The sequence below is a fragment of the Epinephelus lanceolatus genome, chromosome 5, assembly GCF_041903045.1.
Source record: "Epinephelus lanceolatus isolate andai-2023 chromosome 5, ASM4190304v1, whole genome shotgun sequence".
Lineage (NCBI taxonomy): Eukaryota > Metazoa > Chordata > Actinopteri > Perciformes > Serranidae > Epinephelus > Epinephelus lanceolatus.
In genome coordinates this window covers 48,746,514-48,765,509 of record NC_135738.1, presented here as the reverse complement: position 1 = coordinate 48,765,509, position 18,996 = coordinate 48,746,514, and the positions used below count along the sequence as shown (strand labels likewise).

General features: G+C 40.3%; 2 protein-coding genes across 3 annotated transcripts in view; both read left to right on the top strand.

Annotated features, from left to right (window-relative positions):
• Positions 1-18,996, top strand: part of LOC117251295 (NT-3 growth factor receptor-like) — a 666,479-nt gene that overhangs the window by 362,553 nt on the left and 284,930 nt on the right. For both annotated transcript variants that reach the window (XM_033617466.2, XM_078168297.1), the window contains exons 10-11: positions 6,472-6,495; positions 8,080-8,129. In XM_033617466.2, the coding sequence (XP_033473357.2) occupies positions 6,472-6,495; positions 8,080-8,129 (74 nt within the window). The remainder of the gene's footprint in view (positions 1-6,471; positions 6,496-8,079; positions 8,130-18,996) is intronic.
• On the top strand, positions 10,867-11,643 carry LOC144463572 (uncharacterized). Its single transcript, XM_078168307.1, has one exon. The coding sequence runs from the start codon at positions 10,867-10,869 to the stop codon at positions 11,641-11,643; it is 777 nt and encodes a 258-aa protein (XP_078024433.1).

The following is an 18,996-nucleotide window of genomic DNA, read 5'->3' as shown; positions in this document are numbered from 1 at the left end:
TTCAGCATTGGCAGTATAAAAGCAAAATCGGGGAGTGCAGCAAAATGCCGCCTACCAACTTTTGTTTATACAGAATGTGCCTTTTTCGGGGCAATGGGAGGCGTGAGCAAGTAACAAAACGTGTAGCTCAGCGTGCGAGTCAGTCAGTCCTTCTGCAATTCTCTCATAAGTTGGTCCGTCCTTCACCGTCCCCGTCACTTGACAATTTATGGCCTCTTCATTTGTGAGGACAAGGAGGGTGCGCAATTCCTTGTCTTCCCAGTTGCTCATCTTTATAGTGTCTATCAGGTTTGCCTCTTGCTACTAGCTGCTCACTAATTCCTGCTATGAGCTGTTTCCTGTTAATCCACCGCCAGTGGGTCGCACGTGCGGCGTCATCAAAAGCTCCTCCCACAAGTCATCAACAGCCCCACCCGTGGTGGAAGGCCGCCTCCTTCTGTTTAAATCAAAAAGGTTCCGTCAATATGACTACCCTACGAGGTGGAAAATTGGGCACCTCAGAACGCTCGCAGCTTGCCAGCAAAACGGCCCAACGTTTGCCAGAAATCTGGCAGTGTATAAGGGGCTAGAGACAGAGAGAGAGAGAGAGAGAGAGAGAGAGAGAGAGAGACTAACTATTCATAGGCCTGGGAGAACAGGTAGGTCTTAAGCTTGACTTTCAAGAATGACACAGTTGCAGAGTGTCTCAGATCATCAGGCAGTTTGTTCCAGAGACTGGGGCCATAATGACTGAATACATCTTCAACAAATTTATTTTGGATCATAAGTACAGTTAGGAGACCAGTGTCTGATGATCTGAGGGTTCTGGGGGGGTATGTAGGCTGTGATCAGGTCAGAGATGTATTGAGGAGCCAGACCATTAAATGCTTTGTAAACTGTGAGGAGTATTTTGAAATTTCTCATCATTTCTCGTCCCAGTCAGTACTATGGTTGCAGCATTTTGAATAAGTTGGAGATGTCCCACAGTCTTTTTAGGGAGTCTGGCAAGAAGGGCGTTACAGTAATCTAGTCTGGAGATGAAAGCATGAACCAGTTTTTCAGTGTCTTACTGAGACAGCATTGATTTAACTTTGGAAATGTTTTTTAGGTGGTTAATGCTGTTCTTGTGATACTTGTAATATGGCTGGTAAAGTTGAGTTCTGGATCCATGACAACACCTAGATTTCTGACCTGCTCACTGGGTTTAAGAGACAGTGAAATCAGTTTCGAACTGATCGCTTCCCTCTGATGTTTGGTGCCCACCACAAGAATCTTGGTTTTGTCTTTGTTTAATTGTAGAAAGTTTTTGGTCATCAAGATGCTAATGTCACTGATGCAGTTAATTAGGTCATTTATGGGGCTGAGGTTATTATGAGAAAGTGAAACATATAATTGTGTATCATCTGCATATGAATGATAAGATACATTGTGTTTCTGTATGATGGAACCGAGTGGCAGCATATAAAGGTTAAACAGTTAAACCCAGGACTGAGCCTTGTGGGACCCCACAGCAGATATCAAAGTTGCCAGATTTGTGGTTGCCAAGGGAGATAGAGAATGTCCTGCCATTTCCAGATAGGCTGACTGAATTTTCTAGTCTATTTAGTAAAATGGTGTGATCAACAGTGTCAAGGGCCATGGTCAGGTCTAATAAGACTAGGATGGAGAGTTAATTATCTGCTCTGTTAACCTTTAGATTGTTGATTACTTTGATAAGTCCTGTTTCAGTGCTGTGGTTGGTTCTAAAGCCAGATTGATGCACATCATACTTATTATGGAGTGAGAGGTAGCTGTGCAATTGCTTGTAGGTGACCTTTTCAAGTATTTTGCAAAGGAAAGGGATATTGGAGATTGGTCTGTAATTGCTAATTATGGATGAGTGTACATTGTTCTTTTTCAGTAATGGTGTAACAACAGCACTCTTGAGAGAAGAGGGGAAGATTCCATATTGTAAAGAGCTGTTACAATATTGAGTACATCTGATGACTCACCACAATGTCAGACAGGATACTGCACAGTCGGAAAAACTGTGGTCTGTCTGTCAGGTTCTCAGTAATCCAGGAATTTGTGGATGTGTCGACCCTCATTGCCTGCAGCTTCTCCCTCAGTAGCAGTGGCTGGATAGTGTTAAATAATCTGGAAAAATCAATGAATGTGATTCTCACAGTGCTGCAGGGTCCATCTTGGTGCAAGTGAGTTCTCTGCAGCAGGTAGATGACAGCATTTTCCACTCCTAGATGAGGCTGGTTGGCGAATTGCAGAGGGTCCAGTGACAATTTCCCCTGCAGTCTCAGGTGGGCCAAGACCAGCCTCTCCAGCACCTTCATCATGTGAGATGTGAGGGCAACTGGTCTGTTACACTCAGCTTGATGGAGGTTGAGCAATTTTGCTAAGAAGAACTACTAGAATCTACAGAGATGCACAGCTGTCATTCGTACCAAAGGTGGCTCCTACAGATGTCTTGGTGACTACATTAGTAATCAGTAATCTAGCATTAGGTTGAAATCTTTGCTAGTTGCAACTCCAGTGAGCAATATTTGTAAGGACCACAATTTTTAAGTGTTCCATGAAACCAGCAATGTACTGACACATGCATTGAGTCTTTTAACTTGGGAGACAAGAAACATTACTTGAAGATGGAGTGAGAAAAAAAACTGTATCACTATTTGTGTAAGAGGAAGGGTCAGAATTTACCCTTTGGACCGTCAATATCGATAAATACCATGGTATGTGTATGCAGCCATCAGTTTTTTCAGATACCTTCTCAAGGACCAAAGTGTTGACAAATCTTGACCTGGTGGCGCAATAGCATGAAACAACAAGAGAAAGCTGACTCTAGGTATGTGTGGCAGTGTTAATTTCGTTGACTAAAACTATTACAAAAATTTTTCGTCAACAATCTTTTTGTCCATGACAAAAACAAGATGATGACGAGGTAAAAATTAATCTTGATAGTAAAAACTAAGATGAAATCTATGTTTCATTTGATTGATAAGACAAGACATGATGAAAATGTTGGTGGACTATCGGACATTGAAAGCAGAGAACAGCCATGCTTGTAATTATCTTCAAATGCCTAATAAGCGTCAAGCTGGTAAACTCCAGTAAATAGCCTGTGCCGGGATGTTTCGCTAGCCACCCAAATCACTCACATTGGAGCAGCGTCAGCTGTTGGTGCAAGTTGTAAGATGTATTTCAGCAGTAAATAATGAGCCATGTATTTCTGACCATGGATGGTGGAGCTGCTGAATGGATTTGCAGAGTTTGTTAGTTGCAGCAGTGGCTGTTTGCAGTTAGCTCCACTTTTTAGCCACTAAACGGCAGTGGAGCAAGCACATCTTCTCGTTAAATCCCACTCCACTCAATCCAGACTCGAGAAGGTTTATGGGCTGATGCTATTTGACAGGTAGGAGGATCAGTTTTCGGTGAGTGTAGCTGTGCTGTACGTAAACTCAGATCAGTTTACTCTGACAGAGATGAATGTTTAAGCACCAACTCTCTGGAAGGACACAAGTTTAAACCTCCAGACTAACATGCTGCAGATTAAGAAAGAATATGACATGGATTAGTCAGAGTTTGTAATTAAACAAACAAATCCTAGTTGCCTCAGATTAGTTATTTGTAGTGTCAAAGTTTTTGAGATCATAAATAGAGAGGTTGATCTTTTCAAATGATGAGTGTGCTCAAGTGTGTGCTCATAAATCACCCCTTAAACCTTTCAAAAACTGCTGGAGAAATGATAGTTTGTAAGTATGTAGATATTATTTGTAATGTGACTAAACTTATCGCTTGGCTGGCACTGGGGTCTCTGGTACTGCTCTTCTCTGGTTCCATTCATACCTATCCGACCGTTCACAGTTCATTCAAGGCCAAAACACCAGATCGTCACCCTCACTACTCACTCACGGTGTTCCACAAGGTTCAGTGCTAGGCCCTCTTCTCTTCATCATCTACATCCTCCCCCTTGGCAATATTTTCCATCACTTTGGTATCCACTTTGGTATCCATTGTTATGCCGATGACACCCAAATTTACATTTCCACTAAACCCGACTTTACCTCACCCCCAGCTGCCCTCACTGACTGCCTGCAAGCCATCAATAACTGGATGTCAAATAACATGCTCAAACTCAGCACCAATAAAAGTGTGGTTCTCCTCATTGGATCCAAGTCATCACTCTCCAAAGCCCACCCCCACAGTATTCCCATCGACGGCTGTTTAGTCCCCACCAGATCACAAGTTAAAAGCCTTGGTGTTATTCTGGACAGTACCCTTTCATTTACCTCCCACATCAACAACACCTCACGCACCGCATTTTTTCATCTCCGTAATATCTCCAGACTCTGCCCCTCCCTTTCTCAGCATTCTACAGAAGTCCTCATCAACGCACTGGTCACCTCTCGTTTGGATTATTGTAACTCCCTTCTCACCGGTCTACCACACAAACTCATTCACCATTTACAAACCATTCAGAACTCTGCTGCTAGAATAATCACTCACACTAGGTCCTCTGATCACATCACTCCAGTCCTCATCCAGCTCCACTGGCTCCCTGTCCAGCAAAGAATACAATATAAACTCCTCCTGATAACATTCAAAGCCCTCCATAATCTGGCCCCCCCCCTATCTCTCTAACATGCTTCACCCATATATCCCCCCTCGTCCACTCCGTTCTTCATCGGCTGCTCTGCTCACCACACCTCCTTTCAAACTCAGTTCTTTTGGTGCTCGTGCTTTTAGCTACTCAGCTCCCAGACTTTGGAACACTCTCCCACTACACATCCGTAATCTGGACTTAGTAGATAACTTCAAGTCACACCTCAAGACACACCTCTTCAAAACTGCCTACTCCCTTTAATCCTAATAGTTTATCCATCCGTTTAGCCATCTCTATTTGTATGTTCTCTATATTTATTACTTGTACATTTATTTTGCTATTTCTATGTTCTGCATGTTTGTTATTTGTATATTTATTATTTGCTACTGTACTGTTCTTATGTTTTCTGTTATTTACTTGTAAGGCGACCTTGAGTGCCTTGAAAGGCGCCAAACAAATAAAATGTATTATTATTATTATTATTATTATTATTATTATTATGAGCATTTTCATCTTAAAACTGAAACTGAAATTGCCGTCAAAATTAACACTAATGTGTGGTGATGAAAATGCTCCGATGAGCTGATTAGCTCCATAGCTCTTAACTATAGCTGCCATGCACAGTTATTGTAGAAGTGTATTGTTTAAAAAAAGACAACAGTTGTCATTGAATGTAACCTGGAATGTTGCGGAATGGTCCCAGGATCAGCATGGTTTGTCCAATCCATTCCTGAGGCCTACTTGAGGCCCTGATTACATGGGACACGTTTTAGCAGCTGGGGTTGCCTTTTTGTGATTTGTTTTTAATGAGAATGAAGGTTTTTGATCACAGTTTTTGCATTACAACACGCCTCGCGTTTCTGCAATCTAAATGCCTGGTGTTCTTGCCAGAGCGCTCTGAACGCCTTGAGCTGAAAAAACTTCATATCAGGGCAGAAAAAGCTTCACATCATCTCTGCCTTTTTCCCATTGTCCAATTGGATTTTTGAGAGGCGGGCCCTCTGTGGTGGTCTTGACAACAAATTTACAGCTAGTAACAATGGTGGAGAAACTGGTGGTAGCAGTTGCTGGATATTCAGAGCTATATGGCCAGAGGATAGACAGCAGCTTGTCAAACTGCCCCTGAATCATCCTAAAATATGCCTGGAGATGGCCATCAACGAGGCACAGCTCCTGGACCAATTGGTGGTACTCCCCATGATCCACCCCCTTTTTTAGGGTCTCATGTACCCACACAGATCTCCATTTCCTTGCGCCTGACAAACTATTAACTTATTGCCTCTCACCCTCAATCAGAGCTCTGCCTGAATATTACAGGGACTAGATACTTACTAATTAGTCAAATAAATAAACAGTACATTGATTACATGGGAATGTTAGGGGGTGATGGAGTGGTTGCCTGGCAACAATAAAAAGGCGCAGCAGGCGTTTTTTTCCCTAGTGGCATTCAGTTAAAAAAGAAAAAAAAAAAAAGGCAATGTGGTGCGCCTCACAACCTGCAAAACGTATCCTGTGTGATCAGGGCCTTAGCCCTCAGGTGGACGCAGTGTGACTGTGCAGTGTTCCCATGGGGATCACATTCCCTGTATGATGTCAGCCTCATGTCAGCAACATCTGATTATGTTTGTATTGTGTAATATATTGAAATAGAACTCATACTTAGCGTATGGGTCTGTGACATGTGGAGAAGGAAGAAGAGCTATATTTAGTCATGAGATGATGATCTTGTCAACAGTGCTCTGTTTTTGCTTTTCTTATAACCTACACTCATGATCTGTTTCTAATCTTAAATTTGCTCTTCTTTAACTATTTTCCCTTTTCTTGTGATCCTTGTCATAGAGTCTACACTCAAACATGTATATACTAAGCAGTGTGTTTTCTTTGTTCATCCACAGGTCCAGACACAGATTATGATTACGGTAAGTGCTTTTTATATGTGGGGCTCCAAATGTGCTGGGACCATCACTGCCAACAGCATATAAAGTTGCTTAAATTAGATCACTAACTCTTGTCCTGTCTTCTAGAAATTATTTATGTGCAACTAATCTTATACAGCAAATGCACTGGGGGGAAAATATAACTCACAATAAAACTGATATGGAACACATCAGCGAAATGTTTCCTGGCAACGTATTTAATTTATTTTCCACCAAAATAGACAATCTTTCAACACTATTCAACAGTGACTACAGCATTCTTTTTATTATTATTATTATTACCTTTTTTAATGTTTAACCGAAAACCTGATCTTTCCCTTACCTAAGACAGGAGTCTGGACTGCGGCCACCCCCTGCAAATCCAGAGCAGTACACCAATGAACTGTTTCATGACATCACATATGTCTCTTAACATAATCCAGGTGGCGATTACGTTGTCACCACAACGTAGTTATAAATGCAATTTAGTAATATAGAAATATCTAGGAGTAAAGTCTAGGAGAGAGTGCTGCTAACTCATAGAGCTATAACATTAACGCTTACACATCAGTGCATCATCATCATCATCATCTTAATATTTTTCCAGTGTCATTATGGCCACTTTATAAGGTACACCTGTGAAATCTAATGCAATCTAACAGCTCAGCCATAAATTCTACAGACACCACTGCAAACCTCAGTCATAACCATAAATGTAAATCAAGAAATATAAATGAATAACCTCTCTGACAGTGTCAGTCCAAACTGAACATTGGATTCTTTTGTCACATTGTGATATTAGATGCAAAGGTTTTACTTTTACCTGAGCACAGGTCTGTGACACTCTCTTAACTGGACCCCAGCCAATGTATTTTTCAAGCTAATACTGAGTAGATACTTGATGATAATACATATTGAGGGAAATGCTATTTTTTATGATCATAAGTAACTTATTTTGTGGCTGGAGAGGTGCCAGTACCTCCTGGGCACTGCCGAGGTGCCCTTGAGCAAGGCACCGAACCCCCCAACCGTTCGGGGCACCTGACCAAGGGCAGCCCCCTCACTCTGACATCTCTCCACTTTGTGAATGTATAGGTCCTGTTTGTGCATGTGTGTGTCTTTCGGACCAGTGTGTAATTGACAAGCAAGAGTGAAAACATTGAATTTTCCCTCAGGGAATTATAAAGTAAATAAACTTAAACTTAAACTTGAACTTATATTGTCTTGTTTTGGAGTTAAACAACACACTTGATGGTAATGTTTTACTTTACAGGTCTACAGTATAAGTTCCCAGAACGGTCCCAATAAAAACTGCACTTTATGATCTCTGCAAAGACTGGACTGCTGAACTGCACTGGACTGGATAATGTAGATACAGTCTGTTAACCGGCCCACACCAATGTCATTTCATGACTTGGATCTCAAAGTTATGCGTCTTTCACCTACTTGAGTCTGCAGCTCTGTGTTTATACACTTGAGTTGCTCTAGTTTGTTGCTTAATATGTGATGACTGTAGACAGTCTGTGGAAGCAGGACTGCAGTAAACTGTTGTGATTTTCAGACCCACTGTATCTTGTGTTTTTCCAGTAGTAACACCGACTGCAGAGGCTCACAAACCTGAGGAGGATACTTTTGGGGTGAGTGACTGAAATATTAAACATGTTGACTGTTTGGCAGAGATTTTATGTTATTATGTTTTATGTTATGTTATTATGTTTTATGTCTTATGTTTCGTCCACAGGCCCCAATCACCTAGTACGGAAAACAAAGCCTATATATAGCCAGGGCTAGGGTATTTTCTGACCAATATTGCAATTGTGAATAAAATTTCAAAAAATTAAAGTATTTTTGGATGGACCGCAGCATGTGAGGCTGGCCCTATAGGCAAAATTCTGTCTGTCTCTGAGTTAGTAAGTGAGGGATGAAGCTATACCATTAGTCAGAGTGATTGATGACGTGAGTGTTGGTGTCTCCCCATTGGCCATTGCTCTTTCAAAATGAATAGGTGCTGACAGAGCCATGGTTTCTGACAGTCGGCTGACTGTAGGCCATTATGTCCCCATGAGTCTTGTTTACAGTGTGGTTTCCAAAAATATATACACTTTATGAGTGTGTGAGAGTCTGACATAACGATTTCTGAAACACTAGAGATGTCTTTCACTCTTTTAACGCTTTGCGCAAAGGGTCAGATCATACAGAGTGGTAGGCAGTCTGCAGAGTGTAGACAAAAGGTATCCTTGCTGGGACTCTTTATAGACAAGTTGGGGAGGAAACTGATAAGAATGTATCGCACCTGCAAGGACATCAGCCGGCTAGGACCGGTTCTCTGGTCTTGAACAGAATGAAACAAACATAACAAATCCTGTATCTGATTGTGTAAGCATTTTTAAATTACATGGGAAACGTTCATGGGAGAGTTCTATCAGTGAGCAACTTACAAAAGGCATTTGGTCAAGCAAAGTTAATACAAGTGATGGGTTATACTGTTACATAGTAAAATTCCATTACAACAGCCATGCTAACTATTGACTGCTGCTATAGTTCTATGACAAACTCATGGAGCATTTACAGCTGTTCTGTTGATGACTGCCATTTGTTTATTGTTTATTATGATTCCATGGCACACTCCAATGCTCCAATAGTGGCTGATGGCTGCGCAGCCTCCAGCAGGCACACAGGGACTTAGACCTTCATCACCGACAGTAGATGAAGAGAGGAGGGTTGTGTTAAACTGAGCAAAAATAAGATTGATCAGTGGGTTACATTACAGCTCTAGAGAAAGAAGCTCCCTTTTGCTGTGTGACTGTGTGCCTTGCTCGTTTTAAGCAGGGGTGAAAGTAGGCTGGTACGGTCCAATACTCCAGTGCTGGTACACAGTACCGAGAAGAGGGGACAGCAGCTGATTAAACCAGTACATTAAAGTTGGAAAGATTTTCACAGGTTCAAACTTCCAGGATTAATAACTGATAAGCAAAAAGTTGTTTAAACACAAATGATGCCTCTTTCCAACCACTGTAAAGAAGACAACAAGCTTAAACTTAATTTTCATTAAAACAAGCCATCCTCCAAGCTGGACAAATAATGTTGATATGTGTGTGCAGACGGCTGACTATTTTTCATTGGAAAAAATATTAAATGCATTTCCTTATACACAGTGTAGTGTCCCCATATATTCAATAACCTCACTCTTAGAAGACCATTTTTTATGTGTTTATGTTCTCAAAAAAGGCTTGTAAACTGTTTAAGGCCCCAATCACACAGAAAGCATTTAAGCAGCTAGAGGTGGCTTTTTCTAATATTTTTCCATGAGAATTAAGCTTTTTCCTCACTGTTATTGCATTGCTACTGTTGTAAGTTTTAATAATAGGCCAACAGGGGGTCACCAAAAATGTTGGGAACAATATTGGTCGTCACACTGAGGCACCAAAAATGTAGGGAATCTACTGGTGATACTGTAAAAGAGAGGATACTATTTGTTGTGATCTAGGCACCAGTGCTGTGTTTTACAAGGTGGCACCATTTTTTGGGACTTAACAGGGGCCTGACCTCATCATAGATCTCCAATTTAAATATCAAATTGGCTATCTGCATAATGGCTATCAATCAATCAATCAATCAATCAATTTTATTTATAAAGCCCAATATCACAAATCACAATTTGCCTCACTGGGCTTTGCAACATACAACATCCCTCTGTCCTTAGGACCCTCACAGCGGATAAGGAAAAACTCCCCAAAAAAACGGTAGAAACCTCAGGAAGAGCAACTGAGGAGGGATCCCTCTTCCAGGACGGACAGACGTGCAATAGATGTCATACAGAACAGATCAACATGATAAATTAACAGTAATCCATATGACACAATGAGACAGAAAGGGAGACAGAGAGAGAGACAGAGACAGAGAGAGATGCAGGACAGACGGTAATGACAGTAGCTTACAACAGCAATAATGAAAGTAATAATATAATTAATATTACAGGCTATTTTGGTACAATATGTATTAGTATGTAAGTATTAATAATAATTATTAATTATGTTAAATAGTGTGACTTAATTTACATAAATCACCTTGTGGGGTGACGTGCTGACGTATTGCGGTAAGCGAGTTGTGTCATTTCCGGTGTTTCTGTGACAGCGTCTCTGTACTGCTCTAGTGAATTCTACTAGCCTGCTTTCTGCTTTCTCACTTCAGTTGCTTTAACATCTACTTCAAGTCTTAACCCACACTAGTTCTGTTTAAGCACTTGTAGCTCTCCTCCTTTTTACGACTTCCCTGCTAATCTCTTAGCTGTTCTTTGCATGTTACTAGCCTTGGCAGCTACATTAGCTTTACAGTTAGCGATGGCTTCTCCCTCTTTCTTGCTCGGTGTGCCAAATGTTTAGCTATGCCTATGCCACCTTCAGCGACAGTGGTAATTGTAACAAGTGTTGCCTATTTGCTGCGTTGGAGGCGAGGCTTAGCGAATTAGAAGCGCGGCTCCGCACCATGGAAAACCATTCAGTAGCTGCGGTAGTTAGCCAGTCCCCTGTAGCCGGTACGGAGCCACATAGCATAGCCTCTGCTAGCGGTCCTCCAGTAACGCCTGTGCAGCCGGGAGGTTGGGTAACCGTTCGCCAGAGGCATAGCTCCAAGCCGAAGCTCACAGCTCACCACCAGCCTGTTCACGTTTCCAACCGCTTTTCCCCACTCAGCGAGTGCAAGTTAGCAACACCAGTGGACATAGTCAAATGCATCCCTGGGGCCAGAGCGGGCGACATTGAATCAAATTTAAAACTGCTGGCTAAAGCTAAACGTAGATTCAGTGAGATTGTTATTCACGTTGGCGGCAATGACACCAGGTTACGCCAATTGGAGGTCACTAAAATTAATATTGCCTCGGTGTGTGAATATGCAAAAATGATGTCGGACTCCGTAGTTTTCTCTGGACCCCTCCCAAATCTGACCACTGATGACATGTTTAGCCGCATGTCATCATTTAATCGCTGGCTGTCCAGGTGGTGTCCAGCAAACAATGTGGGTTTCCTTAATCATTGGCAAACTTTCTGGGGAAAACCTGGTCTTATTAGGAGAGACGGCATTCATCCCACTTTGTATGGAGCTGCTCTCATTTCTAGGAACCTGGCAAATTTTATTAGTAATTCAAATCCCTGACAATCCAGAGTTGAGATCAGGACTCAGAGTCGCAGTCCTATACGCTTCTCTGAGCTTCTAGTTCAGTTACCCAGCCATAGTTTTCATAGATTTATACAAACGGTGTCTGTCCCCCGACTACCTAAATTATTTAAATCCAAAATTAAACAGAGGAGTTGTGTATAACAACCTCATAAAAATTAAAACCTCTTCTGTGACAGAAAGACAAAACAGGAGAATTAAATGCGGACTGTTAAATATCAGGTCTCTATCGTCTAAAGCAGTGTTAGTAAACAAATTAATTTCAGATAATCATATTGATTTACTCAGTCTCACCGAAACCTGGCTATGTCCAGATGAATATGTTAGTCTAAATGAATCCACTCCTCCCAGTCATAATAATACCCACATTCCTCGAGGCAGCGGCCAAGGAGGGGGAGTTGCAGCCATTTTTAACTCTAGTCTGTTAATCAGCCCTAAATCTAAACTAGATTATAATTCATTTGAATGCCTCGTTCTTAGTCTTTTACATCCGACCTGGAAAACCTCACAGCCACTTTTATTTGTTATAGTGTACCGTGCTCCTGGCCCGTATTCTGAATTTGTTTCTGAATTCTCAGAGTTTTTATCCAGTTTAGTCCTTAAATCAGATAAAGTTATTATTGTAGGCGATTTTAACATTCATGTCGATGTCGATAATGACTGGCTACCGCGTTTATCTCATTATTAGACTCCATTGGCTTCAGTCAGGGTGTACTTGATCCCACTCACTGTTTTAACCATACCCTCAATCTAGTTCTCACATATGGAATTGAAATTGATAACCTAACAGTCTTTCCACAGAATCCCTCACTATCGGATCATTATTTGATGACTTTTGATTTCTTTTTACTCGATTACACGCCACTCAGCAACAGTTACTATACTAGATGTTTATCAGATAGTGCTGTCACAAAATTTAAGGAAATGATTACTCTGTCGTTAAATTCAATACCAAGTCCTTCAGTAACAGAGGTTTCCTGTGCCGACTTTAACCTCTCCCGAATTGATCATGTTGTTGATAGCGCCGTAGGCTGGCTGCGAACAACACTCGACTCTGTGGCTCCTCTTAAAAAGAAGTTAACAAAGCAAAGAAAGTTCACTCCTTTGTATAACTCTCAAACCCGTAAGTTAAAACAAATATCGCGAAAATTTGAAAGGAATTGGCGATTAACCAAACTGGAAGAATCTCGTTTAATCTGGGCAGACAGTCTCAAAATGTATAAGAGGGGCCTCCGCAATGCCAGAGCAAACTGTTACTCAGCATTAATAGAAGAAAACAAGAACAACCCCAGGTTTCTTTTCAGCACTGTAGCCAGGCTGACTGAGAGTCAAAGCACTATTGAGCCTTGTATTCCTTTAGCCCTTAGCAGTAATGATTTTATGAGCTTTTTTAATGACAAAATTATAACTATTAGAGGCAAAATTCATGACCTCCTGTCCTCAGATAGTACCTATCTAACCTCAAACACAGCTCTAACAACTTATATATATTTAGATTGCTTCCCCTCGATTTCTCTTCAAGAACTGACCGCAGTGATTTCTTCATCTAAATGGCCCATCCCAACTAGGCTACTTAAGGAGGTCTTACCTTTAGTTAACACTCATATATTAGATATGATCAATATATCCTTATTAACAGGCTATGTACCACAGTCTTTTAAGGTAGCTGTAATTAAACCTCTCCTAAAAAAGCCCACCCTGGATCCAGAGGTGTTAGCCAACTACAGACCAATATCTAATCTTCTCTTTCTTTCAAAGATCCTTGAGAAAGTAGTCGCAGACCAGCTGTGTGATTTTCTCCATGATAATAATTTATTTGAGGAATTTCAGTCAGGATTTAGAGTGCATCATAGCACTGAGACAGCACTAGTTAAAATTACAAATGACCTTGTGATTGCTTCAGACAAAGGACTCGTCTCTGTACTTGTTTTATTAGATCTTAGTGCGGCGTTTGACACTATTGACCATCAAATTCTGCTACAGAGACCGGAACACTTAATTGGCCTGAAAGGTTCTGCACTAAGCTGGTTTAAATCTTATTTATCTGATCGTTTTCATTTTGTTGACGTTCATAATGAGTCATCCTTATGTACTAAAGTTTATTTTGGAGTTCCGCAAGGTTCTGTGCGCGGACCAATCCTATTTACTCTATATACGCTTCCTTTAGGTAACATCATTAGAAATCACTCTATAAATTTCCATTGTTATGTGGATGATACACAGTTGTATTTATCTATGAAGCCAGAAGAAAGTAATCAATTAACTAAACTTCATAATTGCCTTAAAGACATAAAAACCTGGATGAGCACCAATTTCCTGATGTTAAATTCAGACAAAACTTAAGTTATTGTTCTTGGCCCCAAACAACTCAGAGACTCTTTATATGATGACATAGTTTTTCTAGATGGCATTGCTCTGGCCTCTAGCACTACTGTAAGAAACCTCGGAGTAACATTTGATCAAGATTTGTCTTTTAATTCTCATTTAAAACAAACCTCACGGACTGCATTTTTTCATCTGCGTAATATTGCGAAAATTAGGCCTATCCTGACCCGAAAAGATGCAGAAAAATTGGTCCACACTTTTGTTACCTCAAGGCTGGATTACTGTAACTCTCTATTATCTGGTAGCTCTAGTAAGTCCTTAAAAACTCTCCAGCTAATTCAGAATGCAGCAGCACGTGTACTAACAGGAACTAAGAAATGTGATCATATTTCTCCTGTTTTAGCTTCTCTGCACTGGCTCCTTGTAAAATCCAGAATTGAATTTAAAATCCTACTGTTAACTTATAAAGCTCTAAATGGTCAAGCTCTATCATATCTTAGAGAGCTCATAGTGCCATATTATCCCACCAGAACACTGCGCTCTGAGAATGCAGGGTTACTCGTGGTCGTGATCCAAAAGTAGATCAGGAGCCAGAGCCTTCAGCTATCAGGCTCCTCTCCTGTGGAATCATCTTCCTGTTGCCGTCCGGGAGGCAGACACAGTCTCCACACTGAAGACTAGACTTAGGACTTTCCTCTTTGATAAAGCTTATAGTTAGGGCTGGCTCAGGCTTGCCTTGTACCAGTCTCTAGTTAGGCTAACTTAGGCCTAGTCTGCCGGAGGACCCCCTATAATATACTTGGCACCTTCTCTCCTCTCTCTCTCTCGTGTCCTATTACTGCATCTTGCTAACTCGGCCATTCTGGATGTCGCTAACTCGGCTTCTTTTCCAGAGCCTTTGTGCTCCACTGTCTCTCAGGTTAACTCGTATTGCAGCGGTGCCTGGGTAGTGTGACGTGTGTGGTTGTGCTGCTGCCGTGGTCCTGCCAGATGCCTCCTGCTGCTGCTGTTATCATTAGTCATACATCTACTGTTATTATACACATATGATTATTGTCACACATGTATACTATCAGATATTAATATATTATTGTTAATTATAATATTATTACTTTCATTAATGTTGTTGTAAGCTACTGCCATTACCGTCTATCTTGCATCTGTCTCTGTCTCTGTCTCTCTCTCTCTCTCTCTCTCTTTCTGTCTCATTGTGTCATACGGATTACTGTTAATTTATTATGTTGATCTGTTCTGTACGACATCTATTGCTCGTCTGTCCATCCTGGAAGAGGGATCCCTCCTCAGTTGCTCTTCCTGAGGTTTCTACTGTTTTTTTCCCCGTTAAAGGGTTTTTTTGGGGGGAGTTTTTCCTTATCCACTGTGAGGGTCCAAAGGACAGAAGGATGTTGTATGCTGTAAAGCCCTGTGAGACAAATTGTGATTTGTGATATTGGGCTTTATAAATAAAAGTGATTGATTGATTAAATATGTTCAATAGTGTGACTTAATTTACATAAATCACCTTGTGGGACACCATACCCTAAAAGGGAAAAATTATAGCCAGTTAAAGCTATCAGTCTGAAAAGTTCACCAAACTCTCAATTTGGAATTTTGATTAATAATTAAATAATAGCAATAACCAAATTTAATAGTAAAGCCTTAAGGATTTCAGCGTTCTTGACATAGCAGAGGTTGACTATTCACTCTTTACATAAAGGGATGGATTGGTTTTATTTAGCACAGTAAACTTCATTTCTATTTCGTTTTCTATATCGGTTGGTTAATATTTGATGCATATGTATAATCACCAAGCTGTATTTACTATAACCTTAATGTATGTCTCCTATTATCTATTGTATTTGATTTTTTACAGATGATTTAATAAGATGCTTTTAGTATTTTGATTGTACTGTTATCTGATTCAATTCTATTTTTATTACATTAAATTGGCTTTCTTTTTTAATGTATATTTTATAAAGATTCTGTTACTGAATTTTATTATTTTTTTGTACTTTTAAGTGTTGTTTTATTTTTGAAGTCACTTTTATTTCCAGACTTATATTACATTGACTGTTTTGTTTTTTTTTGTTTTGTTTTTTTGTACAATGCATTATACTAGGAAGATGTTTTTTCCTCATGAATCAGTGGATTTCGGTAACGTTTGCTAGTGTTTACAATGTTTTACATGAAAAAAAATTCAAATTTGGGTTACACAAATGAAAAACTACCCTAACTGGGCAAGTCAACTTGCTGGTTGGCTTGCATATCTGCTTCCTGTATGGGTCATCTCAAACAAAAGTAAAAACAAACAACCAAAAAAAAAAGCATTTCAAATGCATTTCATAGTGTGACTGTTAAAGGGTTAAACTGTGAGCTTAACTTACGGAATCAAATCTGTTTCATATGTATTGTAACCGTGTGGAAACGTTTTGTAACTGTGAGAAAAAGTTTTGTATTAATGCATTCAAATCCATGAATGTGTAAAAAATATCCAAACAAATACATTTAAGTTTTGAATCCGTACAGAGATCTGTAGCTGTGTATGACATTTTGTGAACAAATGAAAAAGATTTGCACAATCACAAAAATATTTTGCAATTATGGATCAAAGTTTCACAGTTAAAAAAAGTTTTACAGTTACGCATCAAATTTTCACAAGTACAAAAAAGCTTTACAGTGCACTGAGTCCACAGTTACGGATCAGACCTACAGGTACAAATCAGAGCTGCAAGTACGAGTCGGTACAAGTAGTTTCGACTGTCATTTCACGCATTCAAAGGAATATCGGGACGCTGACATTGACATATCATTTGATATGCTTTATTATTATTTATAAGCTTTATTATCCAATCACGGAGCTAGGGGGCAGGCCGTCTTTGCCCCGGGTCAGTGGCTGCAACCTAACGATTTTGCACCAAGAGAACAAGGAGACGGACTTTCTGACAAGAGGAAGAAGAAATGAAAAGTCCACATGGACCCGTGTACTTCTGAAACCGAAGTTTTTTCAGGCTTCAGCTTCCAAAAAAAAATTTCTCCACACAAGTGTTGTGATAAAAAAAATATGATATCCACACGAAACCGCAAAACCATGCCAAAGCAGTAGGTGGCGATGTAACTTCTAACGGAGAGGCCATTTTAACCAATCAGAAGTCAGAGTCAATACCGAAATAGGGAAGTGTGGAAAATAAAAACGATCCATCAATTCAATCAATCAATTTTATTTATAAAGCCCAATATCACAAATCACAATTTGCCTCACAGGGCTTTTCAGCATACAACATCCCTCTGTCCTTAGGACTCTCACAGCAGATAAGGAAAAACTCCCCCAAAAAAAACCCTTTAACAGGGAAAAAAAACCAGTAGAAACCTCAGGAAGAGGAGGGATACCCTCTTCCAGGATGGACAGACGTGCAATAGATGTCGTACAAAACAGATCAGCATAATAAATTAACAGTAATCCGTATGACAGATATAATTATATATATATTTATAGTTCTGCTACTGTGATACAATATGTTGAAAATATATATTAATATCTGATAGTATACATATGTGACAATAATCATATGTGTATAGTAACAGTAGAAGTATGTCTAATGACAAATGATGGCAGCAGCAGCAGGAGGCATCTGGCAGGACCAAGGCAGCAGCACAACCACACACGTCACGCTATCCAGGCACCGCTGAGATAGAAGTTAACCTGAGAGACAGTGGAGCACAAAGGTTCCGGAGAAGAAGCCGAGTTAGTGACATCCAGAATGGCCGAGTTAGCAAGATGCAGTAATAGGATATGAGAGAGAGAGAGAGAGAGGAGAGACGGTGCCCGGTGTATTATAGGGGGTCCTCCGGCAGACTAGGCCTAGATCAGCCTAACTAGGGGCTGGTACAAGGCAAGCCTGAGCCAGCCCTAACTATAAGCTTTATCAAAGAGGAAAGTCCTAAGTCTAGTCTTCAGTGTGGAGACTGTGTCTGCCTCCCGGACGGCAACAGGAAGATGATTCCACAGGAGAGGAGCCTGATAGCTGAAGGCTCTGGCTCCTGATCTACTTTTGGAGGCTTTAGGGACCACGAGTAACCCTGCGTTCTCAGAGCGCAGTGTTCTGGTGGGATAATATGGCACTATGAGCTCTCTAAGATATGACGGAGCCTGACCATTTAGAGCTTTATATGTTAACAGTAGGATTTTAAATTCAATTCTGGATTTTACAGGGAGCCAGTGCAGAGAAGCTAAAACAGGAGAAATATGATCTTGTTTCTTAGTTCCTGTTAGTACACGTGCTGCTGCATTCTGAATTAGCTGGAGAGTTTTTAAGGACTTACTAGAGCTACCAGATAATAGAGAGTTACAGTAATCCAGCCTTGAGGTAACAAAAGTGTGGACCAATTTTTCTGCATCTTTTCGGGTCAGGATAGGCCTAATTTTCGCAATATTACGCAGATGAAAAAATGCAGTCAGTGAGGTTTGATTTAAATGAGAATCAAAAGACAAATCTTGATCAAATGTTACTCCGAGGTTTCTTACGGTAGTGCTAGAGGCCAGAGCAATGCCATCTCAAGAAACTATGTCATCAGATAAAGAGTCTCTGAGTTGTTTGGGGCCAAGAACAATAATTTCAGTTTTGTCTGAATTTAACATCAGGAAATTGGTGCTCATCCAGGTTTTTATGTCTTTAAGGCAGTTATGGAGTTTAGTTAATTGATAACTTTTTACTGGCTTCATCGATAAATACAACTGTGTATCATCCGCATAACAATGAAAATTCATAGAGTGATTTCTAATGATGTTACCTAAAGGAAGCATACAGTACAGGCCAAAAGTTTGGACACACCTTCTCATTCAATGCGTTTTCTTTATTTTCATGACTATTTACATTGTAGATTCTCACTGAAGGCATCAAAACTATGAATGAACACATGTGGAGTTATGTACTTAACAAAAAAAGGTGAAATAACTGAAAACATGTTTTATATTCTAGTTTCTTCAAAATAGCCACCCTTTGCTCTGAT